Raw genomic sequence first — 20,093 nt, 5'->3', positions numbered from 1 at the left:
GCCTCAAGCTGATTTTTAAACAATGTTTCCAGGGATGCCAGTAATTTCAGCTGTTGTATGACTGACATCTGACATCCTGTCTGTATGCTATCAATACAGAGAATGCTGATGCCTGAAATTATCCTATTTTAGCGGCCCACAAAATCTATTGAATAGATTTACATTTCTCATTCATGTATATCATATACTTGTCATATTGAATGGAAAAATAATCAGCCAGAAAAAGGTGGGTACCATTTCATGAAAATTCCCTGCGTGGAATCAATGAACTTTTGACATTTACCACAACAGAACTTTTCCAAATTTAAAAAGCCTCAATCTGTTCACCTCATCACAGAAAATCTTTCAAAGAGTCAGAATTACCATCTCTTTCCATGCGCATCTTCATAGCTTACTGAAAATAAATAATTTATCGGGGTTGTGCAGTGTTCAAAACTGATGAATTTCTATAATAGATCAACTCACGAATGTGCTATAGTCTGGAAAAATGATGACACAATAAACCTTAACCTACATATAAGGTCTCCTTCACTGAGTGTGCAGGAAGTGGGAGTACTTCATATTTCATAAGGATCTTATTTCAAAACAATCACTGTGTGTAAAACTTTTCAGCATGCTAGAGAAGTCAGATTTTGATTCGGAGAGAAAGCAAAGTAATAGAATGACTTCAATTGTTCTGATCCTTTGTAAAGCTTCCCCTTCACTCAATTCCTCATGCCTCAACTTATCCAGATGTGCAATCAGCCCCATCACTTCACGGCTTCATATTTCGACTGCTCATTCTGGCCTCTGAAAATAAAGAAGTATGATATTAACCAGAAATCGTCCACCCAGTAATCACAGATACTCTTTTTAATACACAGCGTTAATCACAATCTTCATTGGTCTATTTTAAAACAGTCTGAATTTTAGCAATGCAAGAATGTAGATGTTTTGTGTATAATCCTTTCAATTTCTGGTTGCTGACACAATCAGTTGCATTCATTGAACAGTAAAATGGAAGTAATTTAATTAAACAGCAATCCAAAAAGAAAGATTGTGCAATATTAGTCACCTATTCAGAGAATATGGGATTATAAAATGTTCAGTCTTTGGTGGACAAGAGAACAGAAGTACACAATGTAAAAGTGAATCTATTAGAAACCTACCTCTTCGGGCAATAACAACCTTCACCCACTTGGCATCAGGATTCACACACACTTTTCTGTTGCTTTTCAGGGTAACACTGCAAAGAGAAATTTATCTATTAAGATCTGATTGATGGAAAGAAAACGTGACAATGTGAAAGTGAGCACATTTTTAGAACAAAATAATAAAAATTAGCTTTGTAAATAGACTGAACAATCAGGAATGATTTGAAGAAATCACACGTTCTATTAAATGGATACCATTAAATGACAGCACTCGTTAGGCATCAACAATGTTCTGAAAGTTTTACATACAATTTGACTCACATTATCTCTGTTGACTCACAGCCACTTCTTCTGGGAATATACTCCAGACTCTGGATATTCTGCAGTTTTATAAATCTGGAAGTTGTCTGAATACAGAGACAGTGAGCACTGGTTCCCACAATGGGAATTCCTGTAAAACAGAATTAAGTGCATTCATTTATTGATCACAACGCAGCAATGCATTACTGTTGTGTGCAAATTGGCTGCTGCATTTACCCACAAAATAGAGTCACTACACTTTACAGCAATTATCTGCGAAGCACATCAAGACTTTTTGAATATTCGAGTTACTATATTTGAGACCAAACCAAATGCAAGAATTATAACTATTAATTCTTTTACTAGATTTAAACATTATTTTTTATATAGAAAAAGCATGTTATGAGATTTGATTCTTCTGCACTTCATCTAATACTGCAAACCTTACAACTCTGCAGTAACCTGGAACAGGTGTAATAGAGTCAAAGAAAAAAGTTCAATTTCAATAACCCCTGAGATCCATCAGGATAAAATGAAATGAGATGAAACATAAGAGCACAAAGTCAACTTACCTTGCGTGGCAATAACACACAGAAGCATGACGAGCACAGTTACAGTGTTCATCTTCATCCTAGTGCTGTTGAATGGATTTCTGCTGCAGGGTCTCTTGTCTGACTCTGTCTCACTGTTTCTCTCGCAGTGAAATTCAATGCCAGAAAGCTCCTCTGAACCGCTATTTATTGTGAATTTCTCCTTTCACTTGGCAAGCAGCGGAAATGAAATCCACCAAACAGGGCATTTGTTGGTTAAGGGAAATCCCCAATTGGTTTATTGCTTAACTTTTGACTCTTTCCAACCCATGAACCCAGTCCAAGCCTTTAACAGTAGAAATTAATTTGTCACTGTCATTTTTTCAAAGAAATAATCCTCTTCCCTCAAGACCATTTGATCAATCATTACTCACAAATTGATATGGAACAGAACATTATTGAGGGCTACAGAGCTTTCAGGAATGCATGTACTGTTGTTCACCACAATATTCATTTTCAGCCATGTGTAGCCAAATCCAGTTCCAGATTTTACATTTAACGCTTAAGAGATCTTGGCACGCTCCTTCAGATTATAATAAAGGGGAACACAAAGCAGACTCTAAACCTATGAATTACGAGAAATGTGTCAGAGTTTTCATGCTATTAACTTCATACATTAGTGAGAGTGCAAAAATAATGTTGACTAAGAATGGGTCACGATTGTTGAAATACAGTCACATGGGAATTTTGGTGGCAAATGTTATAAGTGATTAAGATTGTCACTTATTTTCAATCTGAAGCTGTGACAGCTACAAAACTGTCAAAAATATCTGCCAAATTATAATAATCCTTGCATTTGATATCGCGCCTTATCACGTCTTTGAGACATCTCAAAGCGCTTCATAGAATATACTGTAAAGTGAATTAACTGTATATTTTGTGGGAACAATAACAACAGCTTGCATTTATCTGGCAACCTCCACATAGGGAAGCATCTTAGAGTGCTTAACAGCATCATAATACAGCATGCGGCTGATATTGTATTCCGTTGAAATGTCTCAAAAGGTTTTAAAGGATTTTACTGCGAAATGCAGTGACAGCAAATTTGGAGTGAAAGCTTGCAAGCATGGAAAGGACCTAAGTTCACCCTAATCCTAGTCTGTAGAAGCATTTGTCTTATACGTTAAGATCTCACAGAATTGTTGAAAATGATTAAATTCAGATTGAATTGTTAACTTGTTTTCCACAGTTCGTAAGAACAACCTGCTGTTGCATTCACCATCAATCTGATCTACAAAGCTTTAAAATCCAATACATAGCGAAGACGAGGCTCTTGCTATTTAGAAGGGTGTTGAGAGGAGGAGGGCTAGATTGTCTCCGACATGCCTGGGACCCAGTGCAAATGTTAAATATTGTGACAACGTTAAATTCAATGTACAAATTAATATATTATATTTTATAGTACATGAGGCAACATGTGGCAACATTGCAATGTTCAGCCGCTATTTTTTCACCAAATTGTTGAGTAATTCTGATCACATTTTATTGTATTAATGGATGATTTTATTGCTCATCTGTAAAGGTTTCCTGGAAAAAGGAGATTCATAATTGAAGTTTATTTTAAATTTCCTGATTTGAAAGTTACTAAGTGTGCAGTTCTTCCTCACACTCGGTGGTTTAGATGATAAACCACAGAGTGTAATGTGGAACTGGACCCTCGGTAACTTTCAAATCCGGAAACATTACAGAATTCCAGAGTAAGAATTTATTCATATATCTGTGCTTCTGAACTTGTTTGTGAGTTCCCAGAAAGTTTTCTTCTTTTAAACTGGTTGTACAGGACTCTGGTTCTTTAGCAAACTTTCATCCGCAGACATGGGGTCGTTTTCCACATGTATGCAGGTGACACCCAACTCGACATCTCTATCTCCACCCTTGACTCCAGGACCACTGCTGTCCTAATAGTATGTCTGTCAGACATGAAGTCCTGGATGGGAGTTGAACATCAACAAGACCGAGGTTCTCCCGATTGTCTCCCATCAGCGCCTCCACACTTCAGGCGCTGACAGCATCACCATCCATGGCTGTATCCTCCACCTCACTAAGCAAGTCCGGAACCTTGGCGACTTGTTTGACCCTTGAATATCCTTTCTATCCCACATCTGTGCTATGATCCACTCTACCCTCCTCCATCTCCGCAACATCGTCCGGCTCCGCCACTGTCTCACAGCACAGGCCCCTGAAAACCTCATACACGCTTTCATTACATCGAGGTTTGACTATGCAAACTCCTTGCTTGTCAATTTCCCCAACTCCTCCCTCCATAGGCTACAGATTATCCAGAACTCTGCAGCCTGTGTCCTCTCCTGCACCAATCTCCGTGACCCTATTACCCCCATCCTCACCCGACTCCATGGGCTTCCCATCACACAGAGGATACAGTTCAAGATCCTGGTCCTCACGTTGAAAGCCCTCCATTGTCTTGCTCCGTCTACTCAGCGTTCTCCGGCTTGCTTAACACCCCCATTTCGCTCCCCCACTATTGGTGTGTTGGCCTTTTGCCACTCTGCCCCCACCCTCTGGAACTCCGTCACGCAGTCACTCCGCCTCGTCCACTCCCTTGCCTCATTCAAGACGCATCTCAGACACTCCTCTTCGTCTATGCTTTCGATCTCTCTGCTTCCCCTGGGCACTCCACCCTCCTCGATCCCAACCCCCAGCTCGGGTCCGAAACTCTGTCCAGCACCTTGGGATGTATTCCCAATGTGAAAGGAGCTATACAAATATCATTTTTTTGGTGATCTCTCTTTTTGAATTGTGTACCCACTGGCTGGCTTTTTATAAGAATGTTTGTTAGCAAATCCATGCAGTCAGGTGCTATGTCAAATGCAAGAATGATTATTATTATTATTATTATTGTTGTTATTGTTGCTATTATTTTTATTATTGTGTTCCTAAAATGCAATGACCTGCGCGGAAAAATAAATCTGTGTAGATGTTAGATGACGACACAGTTAGGATTGGTTATATTGGTTCCCTATTGTTTATAACATTCTGACACTTGCCATCCAAACTCACAGTGGCCGCTGATTCGTGCATCTAGAGTGGTCGTTCATCTGGTTTCATATCACCAAAGCTGCTTTTCACATTAGCTCAGCAGCTGCCAGTTGTGAAAGTTGTGAATTTTTTTCTTAAAAAATCGCATTCGCTTCAACCAGACTCCACTGTTCTGTATCACTGTATTATACAAATGTAATTTTGCTGTTGTTGTTGTTGTTGTTGTTATATTGTTGTAATCTTTCTCTGCTTCAGACAACTAAGCAACAATAATAACTTGCATCTTCATGTAGGATAACCTCTTCGAGTACTTTGCAAGATGAGGTCAGATGGGAGACGTAAGGTGATCATAGGCATGGTCAAAGATATTTGTTTTATGCAGGATTTGATCAAGATTTGTCTTATGCAGGAAAAGCCAAGTGTAGAAACATTGTTCAATATATTTAGCAGTTTTAAACACAACAATTCGAACACAGAACTATATAAGTTGACTTTCATTTGCACATACATTACAGACAGTTGATTGCTAACTGATAGCAGCATAGCAAATTGTTACAATTACACAATTTATACACAGTTCATATCATTCAGCAATGAATGACATTTGAGGCAGTAGATTGCTTTTAAACGCAGCACAATAAGGTTATATTTACACATTTTGGGACAGTTTTGTGTGATTCAGTGATGAGCATTGCTATACATAATACAATTCACACTTTATACAGGATTAGGGTTAGGGTTAGGGTTAGTCAAAATGCTTCTTGCAATGTTCATTTCCTGACAATCGATATTTTACAAGGAAATCACAGCTCCAATTCAAAGGGCAGTGAACATTAACAAAATCATTCAGTTCCAATACGTAATTTGACCTTGCTAATTGGATATTCTTGAAACAATTAAAATATTCACCAATTTAACATACCCACTATCAAAACGCAGTACTATATCACAATATAATATTATCGGAAAAAGGAAAATGCATCAGTATAGAAAAGAGTTTTTAAACCATAACAAACAAGTTACAAGAGGGGAAAATGGGGTTTATTTAATGAGTTGGACATCTGATACCAAACCAATTCTGTGTTTACTCTGGTTCTCAGTACTGAAGTTATCCAGGTGTGGAATCGGCCCATCTCATTATTGCTTCAGCCTTTTGGTCTCTGAAAGAAAAATTCTAATCTTAACCGGAAGTCTTCCAACATACCAGTACTTCATTCACTTTAACGCAATACAAATTGCTCATTAATGTTAATAGAAACATTGGAATTCTGCTCCTTACAGATGACCACCCAAAAGTGGTAGAAGGTGGAAAACATGTCCGATATGCATTGGTTTTATGTGAATTAAAACTCTATATTCCCAATCCAAAAGTAAAAGTAAATCAGTATTCTTCCACTACTCTATTTCTCAAACCTTTGAAATCAACAAAGAAATGTAATGCTGTTTCCACTGGTTGGGGAATCAATAATGAGGGGACATAAGAAATATACGGACCAGTTGGGCCGAATGGCCTGTTTCCATTCTATACATTTGTGTCAATGAAATTTTTACATGTCTACAATTAATACTTCAAGGCTTTGATTTGAGCTACAAAATCCAGAGAAGTCAATGCTGTGTTGCTTTATAACAGTATCATATGTATTTCGAAGGACACACATTGGACATGTTTAACAGAGAATCGTGCGTGGGCCAAGAATGCTTTAATCTGGAGATGACTATTATGTGTTATATCAGTTTGCAATTTTTTGAAAAAAATACAGCACTTAACTTAGGTAACTACCCTAATTAAGTATGTGATAATGCACAGTGATGCTTCACCCAAACAATCTTTCATGATATGTTGTGAACATTTGTGATTTTGATCTTCAGTTTACCCCCTTTCTATACATCCATCACTTCAATAACAACTTACATTTATAGAGTGCACTTCAACTGGGGCAGTGTCTCTGAGTGCTTTAGGCTTAAAGTTACATAAGTCTCAAATATAATCAATTGTTAAAAAAACGGAGTTGGTATGTGGTACTAACAAAGGCTGAGAAACACTGATATAGACTATAGTGCAGAGGAGTGAAGGGAAACAGATGCACTCCACAAACTATACAGTGGCTACCAGACTACACCATCCCTGATTGAGAATCGAGACGAGCTGTTTTTTGGGAAAAGGACCCTCACCAGCTCATAATTATTGACAGGAGGGAGATTTGCAGAGCACCAACCACTGTATCGCCATTATCTGTTGCAGTTTGGATGGCTACTGACAGATTGCACTGTACAGAAGCTCTCAGATTCCAAGTGGTAAAATATTATCTAGCAACCTGCACTGCAACATGTACATCACAGATGTACTGACATCAGTGCATAACTGCATGTAGTGCGTGAGAAACAACTCAAAAAGGTTTAATAAAAAATAGTCACTACACTTCACAGTAACTCCTGTGAAGCTTTCTGAGATATCCTCCCAAGGTGAAAAACATTATATCAATTTAAGGATTAAAACTCATATTTTCTCTTCATATCTTCCACAAAGCTTGTAAGCAATCAGATATACTGGCATCAATTTATAACTGTGTGAGGTGCATGAGAAAGAACTCAAATATGTTTATGAGTGCACCAGTCTTATTTACGGAGCAAACATATTGTCAACATCAATCACAATTACTAGAATTGCTTTTAGACAAAATGTGTTCATTTATTAATCTCCAAAAATATATCAATATCTTTTAGTACACTGAACCTACTAAATAACACACTAAATAAAAACATGTCCATTGGGTTGAAGATAGCAAATCTATTTTTACAATGCTATTTCTTGCAATTAATACCACACAGTAAAGAGCACTACTATTTACATACAGTCTCATATCCATAATTAATTTCCATTTGCAAAGTTCTAATACTATATTTTACTTTACCAAATAATTTCAGTCTTAATATCATGCAATGGGTTCTTGTTACTTGAAGTTAAAAATAATCTTTCAAATTGGAAAAATATCTCGGTCAAGAATTAAAATAAAACTGTTTTTGTTATCAAATGTATGTACAGAGAATAGTAACAACTTTCTTTGTTCTAAGACAGAAGAAAGCCCTTCAAACTTGGTTTGATTATAGAAAAAAANCTACTAAACTGGAAAGTTCAAGTTCATCCTCTTGTACTGATAGATCCAATAACTACTGAGGGGCTGAAGGGGCCTGGGATCTGATCAATGCCTCAAGCTGATTTTTAAACAATATTTCCAGGGATGCCAGTAATTTCAGCTGTTGTATGACTGACATCTGACATCCTGTCTGTATGCTATCAATACAGAGAATGCTGATGCCTGAAATTATCCTATTTTCGCTGCCCACCAAATCTATCGAATAGATTTACATTTCTCATTCATGTATATCATACACTTGTCATATTGATTGGAAAAATAATCAGCCAGAAAAAGGTTTCTACCACTACATGAAAATTCCCTGGAGTGGAATCATTGAACTTTTGATATTTATCACAACTGAACTTTTCCAAATTTACAAAACCTCATCCCAGAAAATCTTTCATAGAGTCAGAATTACCATCTCTTTCCATGCGGAACTTCATAGCTTACTGAAAATAAATAATTTAACGGGGTTGTGCAGTGTTCAAAACTGATGAATTTCTGTAACTCACGAATGTGCTATAGTATAGAAATATGATAACACAATAAACCTTAACCTACATATACGGTCTCCTTCACTGAGTGTGCAGGAAGTGGGAGTACTTCATATTTCATAAGGATGTTATTTGAAAACAATCACTGTGTGTAAAACTTTTCAGCATGCTAGAGAAGTCAGATTTTGATTCGGATAGAAAGCAAAGTAATAGAATGACTTCAATTTTTCTGATCCTTTGTAAAGCTTCTCCATCACCCAACTCCACATTTCTCAAGTTATCCAGATGTGCAATCAGCCCCATCACTTCACTGCTTCACATTTCAACTGCGCATTTTAGCCTCTGAAAATAAAGAAGTATGATATTAACCAGAAATCTTTCACCCAGAATCACAGAAACTCATTTCAGTATACAGTACTACTCACAATCTTCATCAGTGCTATTTTAAAACAGCCTGAATTTTAGATAATACAAGAATGTAGACTGTATATGTTTCTTAAGATTTTTGATGTATAATTCTTTCAATCTCTGGGTGCTGAGAAAATCAGATGGTGTATTCGTTGAACAGTATTCAGAGAGTAGGTGATAAAGGAAGGTTGTGCAATATTAGTCACCTATTCAGAGAATACGGGGTTATAAAGTGTTCAGTCTTTGGTGGACAAGAGAACAGAAGTACACAATGTAGTTCTGAATGTTCATTTGGCATATTCAGGTTTCCAAATATTCCTCAGAATCTTTAGAAAGCAACTACAGCTAATACTTATAAGAAGATAAGGCTCTGAGAAAAGGCAGACCTAAAGGTAATCAGTAGATGCCTCGCATATCAATCCCAGCTTCACCCCAGCATCCCTCAACCTTCATCACAAAGAAGATGTTGTGTTTTCGTTCGAATCACAAGCTAAAAGTGAATCTATTAGAAACCTACCTCTTCGGGCAATAACAACCTTCACCCACTTGGCATCAGGATTCACACACACTTTTCTGTTGCTTTTCAGGGTAACACTGCAAAGAGAAATTTATCTATTAAGATCTGAGTGATGGAAAGAAAATGTGACAATGTGAAAGTGAGCACATTTTTAGAACAAAATAATTAAAATTAACTTTGTAAATAAACTGAACAATTAGGAATGATTTGAAGAAATCACACTTTCTATTAAATGGATATGATTAAATGACAGCACTCGTTCGGTACAAACGATGTTCTGACAGTTTTATATACAATTTTACTCACATTATCTCTGTTGACTCACAGCTCGTTCCTCTAGGAATATACTTCAGACTCTGGATATTCTGCAGTTTTATAAATCTGGAAGTTGTTTGAGTACAGAGACAGCGAGCTCTGGTTCCTACAATGGGAATTCCTGTAAAACAGAGTTAAATTCATTAATTTATTGATCACAATGCAGCAATGCAATATAGTTGTGTGCAAATTGGCTGCTGCATTTATCCACAAAATACAGTCACTACACTTTACAGCAATTATCTGCGAAGCACATCAAGACTTTGTGAATATTTTAGTTACTATATTTGACACCAAACCAAATGCAAAAATTAATATTATTAATTCTTTTACTGGATTTGAACATTAATTTTTATGTAGAAAAAGCATATTATGGGATTTGATTCTTCTGCACTTCATCTAATACTGCAAACCTTACAACTCTGCAGTAACCTGGAACAGTTGTAATAGAGTCAAAGAAGAAAGTTCAATTTCAATAACCCCTGAGATCCATCAGGATAAATTGAAATGAGATGAAACATAAGAGCACAAAGTCAACTTACCTTGCGTGGCAATAACACACAGAAGCATGACGAGCACAGTTACAGTGTTCATCTTCATCCTAGTGCTGTTGAATGGATTTCTGCTGCAGGGTCTCTTGCCTGACTCTGTCTCACTGTTTCTCTCGCAGTGAAATTCAATGCCAGAAAGCTTCTCTGAACCGCTATTTATTGTGAATTTCTCCTTTCACTTGGCAAGCAGCGGAAATGAAATCCACCAAACAGGGCATTTGTTGGTTAAGGGAAATCCCCAATTGGTCTATTGCTTAACTTTTGACTCTTTCCAACCCATGAACATCAACCTTCTACAGTCCAAGCCTTTAACAGTAGAAATTAATTTGTCACTGTCATTTTTTCAAAGAAATAATCCTCTTCCCTCAAGACCTTTTGATCAATCATTACTCACAAATTGATATGCAACAAAACATTATTGAGGGCTACACAGCTTTCAGGAATGCATGTACTGTTGTTCACCACAATATTCATTTTCAGCCATGTGTAGCCAAATCCAGTTCCAGATTTTACATTTAACGCTTAAGAGATCTTGGCACGCTCCTTCAGATTATAATAAAGGGGAACACAAAGCAGACTCTAAACCTATGAATTACGAGAAATGTGTCAGAGTTTTCATGCTATTAACTTCATACATTAGTGAGAGTGCAAAAATAATGTTGACTAAGAATGGGTCACGATTGTTGAAATACAGTCACATGGGAATTTTGGTGGCAAATGTTATAAGTGATTAAGATTGTCACTTATTTTCAATCTGAAGCTGTGACAGCTACAAAACTGTCAAAAATATCTGCCAAATTATAATAATCCTTGCATTTGATATAGCGCCTTATCACGTCTTTGAGACATCTCAAAGCGCTTCATAGAATATACTGTAAAGTGAATTAACTGTATATTTTGTGGGAACAATAACAACAGCTTGCATTTATCTGGCAACCTCCACATAGGGAAGCATCTTAGAGTGCTTAACAGCATCATAATACAGCATGCCGCTGATATCGTATGCCGTTGAAATGTCTCAAAAGGTTTTAAAGGATTTTACTGCGAAATGCAGTGACAGCAAATTTGGAGTGAAAGCTTGCAAGCATGGAAAGGACCTAAATTCACCCTAATCCTAGTCTGTAGAAGCATTTGTCTTATACGTTAAGATCTCACAGAGTTGTTGAAAATGATTAAATTCAGATTGAATTGTTAACTTGTTTTCCACAGTTCTTAAGAACAACCTGCTGTTGCATTCACCATCAATCTGATCTACAAAGCTTTAAAATCCAATACATAGCGAAGACGAGGCTCTTGCTATTTAGAAGGGTGTTGAGAGGAGGAGGGCTAGATTGTCTCCGACCTGCCTGGGACACAGTGCAAATGTTAAATATTGTGACAACGTTAAATTCAATGTACAAATTAATATATTATATTTTATAGTACATTAGGCAACATGTGGCAACATTGCAATGTTCAGCCGCTATTTTTTCACCAAATTGTTGAGTAATTCTGATCACATTTTATTGTATTAATGGATGATTTTATTGCTCATCTGTAAAGGTTTCCTGGAAAAAGGAGATTCATAATTGAAGTTTATTTTAAATTTCCTGATTTGAAAGTTACTAAGTGTGCAGTTCTTCCTCACACTCGGTGGTTTAGATGATAAACCACAGAGTGTAATGTGGAACTGGACCCTCGGTAACTTTCAAATCCGGAAACATTACAGAATTCCAGAGTAAGGATTTATTCATATATCTGTGCTTCTGAACTTGTTTGTGAGTTCCCAGAAAGTTTTCTTCTTTTAAACTGGTTGTACAGGACTCTGGTTCTTTAGCAAACTTTCATCCGCAGACATGGGGTCGTCTTCCACATGTATGCAGGTGACACCCAACTCGACATCTCTATCTCCACCCTTGACTCCAGGACCACTGCTGTCCTAATAGTATGTCTGTCAGACATGAAGTCCTGGATGGGAGTTGAACATCAACAAGACCGAGGTTCTCCCGATTGTCTCCCATCAGCGCCTCCACACTTCAGGCGCTGACAGCATCACCATCCATGGCTGTATCCTCCACCTCACTAAGCAAGTCCGGAACCTTGGCGACTTGTTTGACCCTCGAATATCCTTTCTATCCCACATCTGTGCTATGATCCACTCTACCCTCCTCCATCTCCGCAACATCGTCCGGCTCCGCCACTGTCTCACAGCACAGGCCCCTGAAAACCTCATACACGCTTTCATTACATCGAGGTTTGACTATGCAAACTCCTTGCTTGTCAATTTCCCCAACTCCTCCCTCCATAGGCTACAGATTATCCAGAACTCTGCAGCCTGTGTCCTCTCCTGCACCAATCTCCGTGACCCTATTACCCCCATCCTCACCCGACTCCATGGGCTTCCCATCACACAGAGGATACAGTTCAAGTTCCTGGTCCTCACGTTGAAAGCCCTCCATTGTCTTGCTCCGTCTACTCAGCGTTCTCCGGCTTGCTTAACGCCCCCCATTTCGCTCCCCCACTATTGGTGTGTTGGCCTTTTGCCACTCTGCCCCCACCCTCTGGAACTCCGTCACGCAGTCACTCCGCCTCGTCCACTCCCTTGCCTCATTCAATACCCATCTCAGACACTCCTCTTCGTCTATGCTTTCGATCTCTCTGCTTCCCCTGGACACTCCACCCTCCTCGATCCCAACCCCCAGCTCGGGTCCGAAACTCTGTCCAGCACCTTGGGATGTATTCCCAATGTGAAAGGAGCTATACAAATATAATTTTTTTGGTGATCTCTCTTTTTGAATTGTGTACCCACTGACTGGCGTTTTATAAGAATGTTTGTTAGCAAATCCATGCAGTCAGGTGCTATGTCAAATGCAAGAATTATTATTATTATTATTATTGTTACTATCATTTTTATTATTGTGTTCCTAAAATGCAATGACCTGCGCGGAAAAATAAATCTGTGTCGATGTTAGATGACGACACAGTTAGGATTGGTTATATTGGTTCCCTATTGTTTATAACATTCTGACACTTGCCATCCAAACTCACAGTGGCCGCTGATTCGTGCATCTAGAGTTGTCGTTCATCTGGTTTCATATCACCAAAGCTGCTTTTCACATTAGCTCAGCAGCTGCCAGTTGTGAAAGTTGTGAATTTTTTTCTTAAAAAATCGCATTCGCTTCAACCAGACTCCACTGTTCTTTATCACTGTATTATACAAATGTAATTTTGCTGTTGTTGTTGTTGTTATATTGTTGTTATCTTTCTCAGCTTCAGACAACTAAGCAACAATAATAACTTGCATCTTCATGTAGGATAACCTCTTCGAGTACTTTGCAAGATGAGGTCAGATGGGAGATGTAAGGTGACCATAGCCATGGTCAAAGATATTTGTCTTATGCAGGATTTGATCAAGATTTTTCTTGAATTCAGGAAAAGCCATGTGTAGAAACATTGTTCAATATATTTAGCAGTTTTAAACACAACAATTCGAACACAGAACTATATAAGTTGACTTCCACTTGCACATACATTTCAGACAGTTGATTGCTAACTGGTAGCAGCATAGCAAACTGTTACAATTACACAATTTATACACAGTTCATATCATTCAGCAATGAATGACATTTGAGGCAGTAGATTGCTTTTAAACGCAGCACAAGAAGGTTATATTGACACATTTTGGGACAGTTTTGTGTGATTCAGTGATGAGCATTGCTATACATAATACAATTCACACTTTATACAGGATTAGGGTTAGGGTTAGGGTTAGGGTTCGTCAAAATGCTTCTTGCAATGTTCATTTCCTGACAATGGATATTTTACAAGGAAATCGCAGCTACAATTCAAAGGGCAGTGAACATTAACAAAATCATTCAGTTCCAATACGTAATTTGACCTTGTTAATTGGATATTCTTTAAACAATTAAAATATTCACCAATTTAACATACCCACTATCAAAACGCAGTACTATATCACAATATAACATTATCGGAAAAAGGAAAATGCATCAGTATAGAAAAGAGTTTTTAAACCATAACAAACAAGTTACAAAAGGGAACGATGGGGTTTATTTAATGAGTTGGACATCTGATACCAAACCAATTCCGTGTTTACTCTGGTTCTCAGTACTGAAGTTATCCAGGTGTGGAATCGGCTCATCTCATTATTGCTTCAGTCTTTTGGTCTCTGAAAGAAAAAGTCTAATGTTAACCGGATGTCTTCCAACATACCAGTACTTCATTTATTTTAACGCAATACAAATTGCTCATTAATGTTAATAGAAACATTGGAATTCGGCTCCTTACAGATGACCACCCAAAAGTGGGAGAAGGTGGAAAACATGTCCGATATGCATTGGTTTTATGTAAATTAAAACTCTATATTCCCAATCCAAAAGTAAAAGTAAATCAATATTCTTCCACTACTCTATTTCTCAAACCTTTGAAATCAACAAAGAAATGTAATGCTGTTTCCACTGGTTGGGGAATCAATAATGAGGGGACATAAGAAATATACGGACCAGTTGGGCCGAGTGGCCTGTTTCCATTCTATACATTTGTGTCAATGAAATTTTTACATGTCTACAATTAATACTTCAAGGCTTTGGTTTGAGCTACAAAATCCAGAGAAGTCAATGCTGTGTTGCTTTATAACAGTATCATATGTATTTCGAAGGATACACATTGGACATGTTTAACAGAGAATCGTGCAGGTGCCAAGAATGCTTTAATCTGGAGATGACTATTATGTGCTATATCAGTTTGCAATTTTTTGAAAAAAATACAGCCCTTAACTAAGGTAACTACCCTGATTAAGTACGTGATAATGCACAGTGATGCTTCACCCAAACAGTCTTTCATGATATGTTGTGAAAATTTGTGATTTTGATTTTCAGTTTACCCCCTTTCTATACATCCATCACTTCAATAACAATTTACATTTATATAGTGCACTTCAAATGGGGCAGTGTCTCTGAGTGCTTTAGGCTTAAAGTCACATAAGTCTCAAATATAATCAATTGTGAAAAAAACAGAGTTGGTATGTGGTACTAAAAAAGGCTGAAAAACACTGATATTCAGAGCTCTGCAGCTCGTGTACTGTCCCGCACCAGGCTTCAGGACCACATCACTCCCACCCTCGCTCGCCTCCACTGGCTCCCCATCCCCCAGAGGATCGATTTCAAGATACTCACCCTCACCTACAAAGCCATTCACGGCCTTGCTCCCTCCTACCTCTCCGACCTACTATCCCACTACCTACCTGCCCGTACCCTCTGTTCCTCTGGCTCCAGTCTGCACCACATCCCCCGCCCCAACCGCCCTACCATTGGTGGCCGGGCCTTCAGCCTCTCAGCCCCGAGGCTCTGGAACTCTATCCACCAATGCCTTCGCCGCCTCCTCCCTTTCCTCCTTCAAGGCCGGTCTCAAGACCTTTCTCTTTGACTGTGCCTTCAGCTCCCCTCTCGACTCTCTACCCCTTCCTCGCTCCATCCATTCCCTCCCTCACCCTGACCATTTCCCCCCTGTTCGGGTCCTGACCCAACTGTACAGCGCCTTGGGACGTCCTCCCGACGTGAAAGGCGCTCTATAAATGGAATCTTGTTGTTGTTGTTGCTGTTGATATAGATTATAGTGCAGAGGAGTGATGGGAAACAGATGCACCCCACAAACTATACAGTGGCTACCAGACTACACCATCCCTGATTGAGAATGGAGACGAGCTGTTTGTGGGAAAAGGACCCTCACCAGCTCATAATTATTGACAGGAGGGAGATTTGCAGAGCATCAGCCCCTGTATTACCATTATCTGTAGCCGTTTGGATGGCTACTGATGGATTGCACTGTACAGAAGCTCTCAGATTCCAGGTGGTTATATATTATCTAGCAACCTGCACTGCAACATGTACATCACAGATGTACTGACATCAGTGCATAACTGCATGTAGTGAGTGAGAAACAACTCAAAAAAGTTTAATAAAAAATAGTCACTATACTTCACAGTAACTCCTGTGAAGCTTTCTAAGATATCCCCCCAAGGTGAAAAACATTATATCAATTAAGGATTAAAAATCATGTTTCTCTTCATATCTTCCACAAAGCTCGTAAGCAATCAGATATACTGGCATCAATTTATAACTGTGTGAAGTGCATGAGAAAGAACTCAAATATGTTTATGAGTGCACCAGTCTTATTTACTGAGGAAACATATTGTCAACATCAATCACAATTACTAGAATTGCTTTTAGACAAAATGTGTTCATTTATTAATCTCCTAAAATATATCAATATCTTTTAGTACACTGAACCTACTAATAACATACTAAATAATAACATGTCCATTGGGTTGAAGATAGCAAATTTATTTTTACAATGCTATTTCTTGCAATTAATACCACACAGTAAAGAGCACTACTATTTACATACAGTCTCATATCCATAATTAATTTCCATTTGCAAAGTTCTAATACTATATTTTACTTGACCAAATAGTTTCAGTCTGAACATCATGCAATGGGTTCTTGTTATTTGAAGTTAAAAATAATCTTTCAAATTGGAAAAATATCTCGATCAAGAACTAAAATAAAACTGTTTTTGTTATCAAATGTATCTACAGAGAATAGTAACAATTTTCTTTGTTTTAAGACAGAAGAAAGCACTTCAAATTTGGTTTGTAAATGAAATAGAAAACACATAACATTGTAGCAGCACATCTACAAGTATTTTGAAAGGCAGAAATGTACTTTATAATTGTCCAGATAGCTTATACCAAATCCATTTCTGAGCATTTTAATATGCTTATAGAAAGAAAACTACTTAACTGGAAAGTTCAAGTTCATCCTCTTGTACTGATAGATCCAATAACTACTGAGGGGCTGAAGGGGCCTGGGATCTGAACAATTCCTCAAGCTGATTTTTAAACAATATTTCCAGGGATGCCAGTAATTTCAGCTGTTGTATGACTGACATCTGACATCCTGTCTGTATGCTATCAATACAGAGAATGCTGATGCCTGAAATTATCCTATTTTCGCTGCCCACAAAATCTATCGAATAGATTTACATTTCTCATTCATGTATATCATATACTTGTCATAATGAGTGGAAAAAATAATCAGCCAGAAAAAGGTTTCTACCACTACATGAAAATTCCCTGGAGTGGAATCATTGAACTTTTGACATTTATCACAACTGAACTTTTCCAAATTTAAAAAGTCTCAATCTGTTCACCTCATCCCAGAAAATCTTTCATAGAGTCAGAATTACCATCTCTTTCCATGCAGAACTTCATAGCTTACTGAAAATAAATAATTTAACGGGGTTGTGCAGTGTTCAAAACTGATGAATTTCTATAATAGATCAACTCACGAATGTGCTATAGTATAGAAACATGATAACACAATAAACCTTAACCTACATATAAGGTCTCCTTCACTGAGTGTGCAGGAAGTGGGAGTACTTCATATTTCATAAGGATCTTATTTCAAAACAATCACTGTGTGTAAAACTTTTCAGCATGCTAGAGAAGTCAGATTTTGATTCGGATAGAAAGCAAAGTAATAGAATGACTTCAATTGTTCTGATCCTTTGTAAAGCTTCTCCATCACTCAACTCCACATTTCTCAACTTATCCAGATGTGCAATCAGCCCCATCACTTCACGGCTTCATATTTCGACTGCGCATTCTGGCCTCTGAAAATAAAGAAGTATGATATTAACCAGAAATCGTCCACCCAGTAATCACAGACACTCTTTTTAATACACAGCGTTAATCACAATCTTCATTGGTCTATTTTAAAACAGTCTGAATTTTAGTAATACAAGAATGTAGATGTTTGTGTATAATCCTTTCAATTTCTGGTTGCTGACACAATCAGTTGCATTCATTGAGCAGTAAAATGGAAGTAATTTAATTAAACAGCAATCCAAAAAGAAAGATTGTGCAATATTAGTCACCTATTCAGAGAATATGGGGTTATAAAATGTACAGTCTTTGGTGGACAAGAGAACAGAAGTACACAATGTAGTTCTGAATGTTCATTTAACATATTAAGGTTTCCAAATATCCCTCAGAATCTTTAGAAAGCAACTACAGCTAATAATTATTAGAAGATAAGACTCTGAGAAATGGCAGACCTAAAGGTAATCAATAGATGCCTCGCATATCAATCCCAGCATCACCACAGCATCTCTCAACCTTCATCACAAAGAAGATGTTGTGTTTTCGTTCGAATCACAAGCTAAAAGTGAATCTATTAGAAACCTACCTCTTCGGGCAATAACAACCTTCACCCACTTGGCATCAGGATTCACACACACTTTTCTGTTGCTTTTCAGGGTAACACTGCAAAGAGAAATTTATCTATTAAGATCTGAGTGATGGAAAGAAAACGTGACAATGTGAAAGTGAGCACATTTTTAGAACAAAATAATTAAAATTAGCTTTGTAAATAGACTGAACAATTAGGAATGATTTGAAGAAATCATACTTTCTATTAAATGGATACCATTAAATGACAGCACTCGTTAGGCATCAACAATGTTCTGAAAGTTTTACATACAATTTGACTCACATTATCTCTGTTGACTCACAGCCACTTCTTCTGGGAATATACTCCAGACTCTGGATATTCTGCAGTTTTATAAATCTGGAAGTTGTCTGAATACAGAGACAGTGAGCACTGGTTCCCACAATGGGAATTCCTGTAAAACAGAATTAAGTGCATTCATTTATTGATCACAATGCAGCAATGCATTATTGTTGTGTGCAAATTGGCTGCTGCATTTATCCACAAAATACAGTCACTACACTTTACAGCAATTATCTGCGAAGCACATCAAGACTTTTTGAATATTCTAGTTACTATATTTGAGACCAAACCAAATGCAAGAATTATTACTATTAATTCTTTTACTAGATTTGAACATTATTTTGTATATAGAAAAAGTATATTATGAGATTTGATTCTTCTGCACTTCATCTAATACTGCAAACCTTACAACTCTGCAGTAACCTGGAACAGGTGTAATAGAGTCAAAGAAAAAAGTTCAATTTCAATAACCCCTGAGATCCATCAGGATAAATTGAAATGAGATGAAACATAAGAGCACAAAGTCAACTTACCTTGCGTGGCAATAACACACAGAAGCATGACGAGCACAGTTACAGTGTTCATCTTCATCCTAGTGCTGTTGAATGGATTTCTGCTGCAGGGTCTCTTGCCTGACTCTGTCTCACTGTTTCTCTCGCAGTGAAATTCAATGCCAGAAAGCTCCTCTGAACCGCTATTTATTGTGAATTTCTCCTTTCACTTGGCAAGCAGCGGAAATGAAATCCACCAAACAGGGCATTTGTTGGTTAAGGGACATCCCCCATTCGTCTATTGCTTAATTTTTGACTCTTTCCAACCCATGAACGTCAACCTTCTACAGTCCAAGCCTTTAACAGTAGAAATTAATTTGTCACTGTCATTTTTTCAAAGAAATAATCCTCTTCCCTCAAGACCTTTTGATCAATCATTACTCACAAATTGATATGCAACAAAACATTATTGAGGGCTACACAGCTTTCAGGAATGCATGTACTGTTGTTCACCACAATATTCATTTTCAGCCATGTGTAGCCAAATCCAGTTCCAGATTTTACATTTAACGCTTAAGAGATCTTGGCAC

The 20,093-nt window shown here is 37.6% G+C and overlaps 3 protein-coding genes across 3 annotated transcripts; all 3 read right to left on the bottom strand.

Annotated features, from left to right (window-relative positions):
• Positions 1-630: 630 nt before the first annotated feature.
• Positions 631-2,125, bottom strand: LOC103177358 (interleukin-8-like). The gene is made up of 4 exons (XM_042337871.1): positions 2,006-2,125; positions 1,455-1,584; positions 1,149-1,225; positions 631-789 (listed from the first exon to the last, which is right to left on the bottom strand). Exons 1-4 carry the CDS (start codon positions 2,061-2,063, stop codon positions 755-757), a joined length of 300 nt encoding a protein of 99 aa, XP_042193805.1. The 5' UTR covers positions 2,064-2,125; the 3' UTR covers positions 631-754.
• A 6,537-nt stretch (positions 2,126-8,662) lies between these two features.
• LOC103177359 (interleukin-8) lies at positions 8,663-10,555 on the bottom strand. The gene is made up of 4 exons (XM_042337878.1): positions 10,434-10,555; positions 9,883-10,012; positions 9,577-9,653; positions 8,663-8,993 (listed from the first exon to the last, which is right to left on the bottom strand). The coding sequence occupies exons 1-4, from the start codon at positions 10,489-10,491 to the stop codon at positions 8,974-8,976; spliced, it is 285 nt and encodes a 94-aa protein (XP_042193812.1). The 5' UTR covers positions 10,492-10,555; the 3' UTR covers positions 8,663-8,973.
• Positions 10,556-16,769: 6,214 nt separating this feature from the next.
• Positions 16,770-19,684, bottom strand: LOC103177361 (interleukin-8-like). Its single transcript, NM_001292624.1, is given in 4 exon segments — positions 16,770-18,113; positions 18,689-18,765; positions 18,995-19,124; positions 19,546-19,684. Coding segments are annotated over 4 exon segments (300 nt in total). The 5' UTR covers positions 19,604-19,684; the 3' UTR covers positions 16,770-18,078.
• Positions 19,685-20,093: the final 409 nt, after the last annotated feature.

Source organism: Callorhinchus milii, unplaced genomic scaffold (genome assembly GCF_018977255.1).
Source record: "Callorhinchus milii isolate IMCB2004 unplaced genomic scaffold, IMCB_Cmil_1.0 Scaffold1, whole genome shotgun sequence".
Taxonomy (NCBI): Eukaryota; Metazoa; Chordata; class Chondrichthyes; order Chimaeriformes; family Callorhinchidae; genus Callorhinchus; species Callorhinchus milii.
Note: the sequence above shows the minus strand (reverse complement) of the source record. Positions and strands in the feature narration are given on the sequence as shown.